Source organism: Hyposmocoma kahamanoa, unplaced genomic scaffold, assembly GCF_003589595.1.
Source record: "Hyposmocoma kahamanoa isolate Upper Pololo Valley unplaced genomic scaffold, ASM358959v1 210, whole genome shotgun sequence".
NCBI classification, from domain to species: Eukaryota; Metazoa; Arthropoda; class Insecta; order Lepidoptera; family Cosmopterigidae; genus Hyposmocoma; species Hyposmocoma kahamanoa.
The window spans coordinates 4019228-4023280 of record NW_020653731.1 but is presented as its reverse complement, the minus strand read 5'-3'; the positions used below and the strand labels follow the sequence as shown (position 1 = coordinate 4023280).

Below are 4053 nucleotides of genomic sequence, written 5' to 3'. Positions count from 1 at the left end.
TTTAAAAAAAACACTCTTTTGTATAACCTCAGAATAATAATACCACGTGACCATCAAAAGTGGTTTTATCACATGAAAGTCATAATAATCTTAGTACTATAATCGAGGGCTGTAGCTCAGATGCATTGCGAGAGGTACTTTTAATAATATAAAAACCGGGATTAACTTAAACTTTGGTTTATTTTACCATTTTCATGTCTAGGGTTACGAAACAACCATCTTAATTATTAATAATCATGTCTGTCTGTCAAGATCTTCTATTCTTATTTTCTTAGCGTTCCAAATACAAACTATAAACACTACCTATGTTCAGCCAGCAATCTTACTCAAAGAGTACAGCCTAGTCTACATCCCTCTTCCTCACAGCTGAAGGGGCGAATATCCCTAGCTGATGATCTACCTATGATAGGCAACTTACATCTGCGATCAGCCTTTACTACAGGCTAGCCACACACTGCTCGGAAGCTATCAACTTACCAACAGGTAACCACCGAGGAGGCTATGGCTTTGGTCTGCCAAAAACCTATCTAAAAGGACAGACCATGATCACATCCTAAACAAACAAATCAAAATATTTTCACTAGTTAGCTATCCTATCTAATTAGGGAACCTGACTAAACCCTAACACTTTATTTTAGCGACCCTAAACTGGCTGAACGATCCTAATAAAAATTCTAAACATCACTACAAGTTCCTAACTATCTCAGCCTAAGCTATCTCCAACGTGGATGCTGCCACAACGACGACACAGGCTTGAACACCCATCGGACGATCACTGGGTTACATCACTATTGATCTCCCAGCTGCCTTAGTCCTCATTTTGCAGCTATCACGTTCCATCAGCTTCACTTATCATCCTTAAACAACAAGAACCAACCCACGTATAACGTCAACAACATATTCTAACTACATGTCCTCAGACATACATATGGTATGAGGGTATACCACATGAAGAATTTCTAATAATTAAATAAATATATTTTCCCAGAATGCAGACAGTCCTTGATCAACTGGAGGGATGAGCAGGAACTATTCGCACATACAGGATAATATATCTACCAAATTAAAAAAATATATATAAGAAAAACAAAAGTAAATGTTATCTATTTGATGGTGTATCCTCTCCTCCCTTCCTTCCAAGTCTGCATGTACAGGAAAATATCAATTTTTCTCCAAATATTTCTCATAACGTCAATGTTCGTCAGTGTTCCACATGAAAAATAAATATAAAAAATTAATTAACCTAGTAGAAACAAACACATTAAATTCCCTCATATAGAACTTTTTCATCCTATTCACATGGAGTAGATTCTGCCTACACAACCTTTTCCTATTCATACCTAATCTGCACATAATACAATTAATCCTACTCAACCAATTCATTACCCTAACCTTCGCGTATCATATCTCTTAGATAAAGCAATCCTGTCTTTCTTGTCAAACATTCGCTTCCGATGCGATTGTAAACTATCTATACATTCCTTACGAGAACTCATCGAAGCTGCTCGTTTTACGTAGTCACTTCGCAGATTCGCCACATTACTTACGCGAACACGATTAGAAATGTCGCTTTTCGAATTGTATTTTATATATATTTTCGGCAAATCATAATTATAATTATTTATATCTAAATCCCGTTTTTGACGCAATTGACACGTCTTATCACTCACGTCAACATTACTTATCATCTCTGGCAAAACCGAGAAGCTATCTAAACTTTTTGATATGGTTTTCAAAGGAGACTTTTCTTTCTTTGGTCCAATATCTGTCACGGACTTAGACGAAATTTTATTGTCAATTTCCACTTTTGACAACTCGAAATTACACTTTTCCAAAACATCTCGGCCCAGAACCAAATATTCTTTAAAATCGTCTACAACCAGCAACTTCGAAGGATAATCCTTCCCATTAATCATCAACGACACCTTGGTGGACGACCGCACATTTATTGGCGTTGCACCCACTATACGTAATGGAAAACTTGGACTATCATCGATACGCAACTGCAACCTTTCCGCAAAATAACGAGAAATAACTGAATTTGAAGCATTAGTATCCACCAACGCCTCGCAACATACATCATTAATAAATACAGATATAAAAGGTGCCCTATCTACACTAGACCTATCAAATGTAGACAAATTTTCTACATGTTCAGTTGCGCTTTTCTGACAATCACGTTGAGGAGATCCCGGCGAAGATCCACTACTATGTGCTCGTGAATACCCTTGACTTGGCGTATCCTGATGCACAATTGGTGCTCGCGGCACTAAATACTCCGACTGTTTAGACTCGGGTCTAATTATCGGTGCAGAGACATCCTGTGTTTGCCAACAGCAAGAATGCTCCATATTACAATTCACTGGCAATTCAATATCTTGTCTCACATTATAGCTGTGATTAAATACATCATCTACTTGGATAATTGTCTTTCTCAACTCCTCTTTAGATAGATACAAATTACTTGCCAGCATCCATTTAAAATTGGGTATCAAAGACTTCAAAAAATGCTTAATAAACTGAACATCTTGAATGTTCGCTTTCATCGCTAACTCATTTAAACTATAAAAATAACTTATAAGCGATTCACTATGCCCCTGTCGCCTATAATAAAATTCTCGGGCGTAATCAATTTGTGAGGGAAATTCCTCTCTCAACCTCTGTGCAATCACATCATACGACACGTATGAAGAAGAATACGTTTTGTACCATTGCAGAGCTGGCCCCTCCAAATACAATGCAAACACGTATTTCTTCTGCACATCAGACCAATTATTTAATATACTAATGGTCTCAAATTGGTTCAAAAACTCATCTACGTCGTTGAACCCATTAAATCTTTGTGCCGGTACACCATACATATTTCCTCCTCGCACTTTTTACTGGCACCAATTATAAATCAATATTAAATATAAAAATATATATTACGACCTTTTGTTGCGCTTTCCTTGTGGTTGTGTCGTAACAACATATAAAAATATTTCACTATGGACTTTTCTTCATCGGATCCTTTCATCAATCGTAAGCTTGCGTCTAACATTTGCAGGCTTGAATTACATTATATTTCTTCTTCCATTGCCAGGTTTTTCAAAATAAAAATATAAAAAATTTTCACATCGTGACTCGTACTTCCATTATTGTAAACCGGCGAATTCCACCAATTATAATAGAGTCCGCGCCTCCACCATTTATAATCGAGGGCTGTAGCTCAGATGCATTGCGAGAGGTACTTTTAATAATATAAAAACCGGGATTAACTTAAACTTTGGTTTATTTTACCATTTTCATGTCTAGGGTTACGAAACAACCATCTTAATTATTAATAATCATGTCTGTCTGTCAAGATCTTCTATTCCTATTTTCTTAGCGTTCCAAATACAAACTATAAACACTACCTATGTTCAGCCAGCAATCTTACTCAAAGAGTACAGCCTAGTCTACAGTACACAGTACTAAAAAAACACTTTTTTGTTGGAAAGAGGTACCTTCATAGCGGTCCCATTTAGTTTTGAAGAAAATCATCCACCTCTAATGGTGGCTATTCACGCATGAAGATTCATTTCTATAAATAGCGCCTAAATTGCATCATAAGGAGCAATTATTTTAATGGTTGATTTGCTATTCTCCAATTCAAGGCGTTTTTCTCTCAATATACTTTGAGTAGTGAGAACCGATTTTTATTGTCTCCCGTGTCAAGTCCCGTATAGTGGCGAACTAGGGAATGAATCCGGGTTTAATAATTTATTCTCAAAAAAGATTTGAACAGAGATGAAAGGACAAGGTACCACTAAAATTGCACATAAACCTCATTAAGTAATAGTTGTACAAATTGATTGTTGAACTCTGATTATCCAAACTCAAAATCGGCCGCAATAGTTGAGTTATTTGAGTAAAAATTACAGAAATAATAGTTGGGCATTGGAAATACTAAAAAGGAGTAAGGTTTTAGGTAATATAAAACAAGATTATTGGGTAAAATACAAAAAGAAATAAGTAAGTGTGTGTTTGTGTGTGTGTGTGTGTGTGTGTGTGTGTGTGTGTGTGTGTGTGTGT

The 4053-nt window shown here is 36.3% G+C and overlaps 1 protein-coding gene across 1 annotated transcript; it reads right to left on the bottom strand.

Annotated features, from left to right (window-relative positions):
• Positions 1-559: 559 nt before the first annotated feature.
• Positions 560-3274, bottom strand: LOC113227426. The gene is made up of 2 exons (XM_026460346.1): positions 1906-3274; positions 560-1133 (listed from the first exon to the last, which is right to left on the bottom strand). Exons 1-2 carry the CDS (start codon positions 2859-2861, stop codon positions 1100-1102), a joined length of 990 nt encoding a protein of 329 aa, XP_026316131.1. The 5' UTR covers positions 2862-3274; the 3' UTR covers positions 560-1099.
• Positions 3275-4053: the final 779 nt, after the last annotated feature.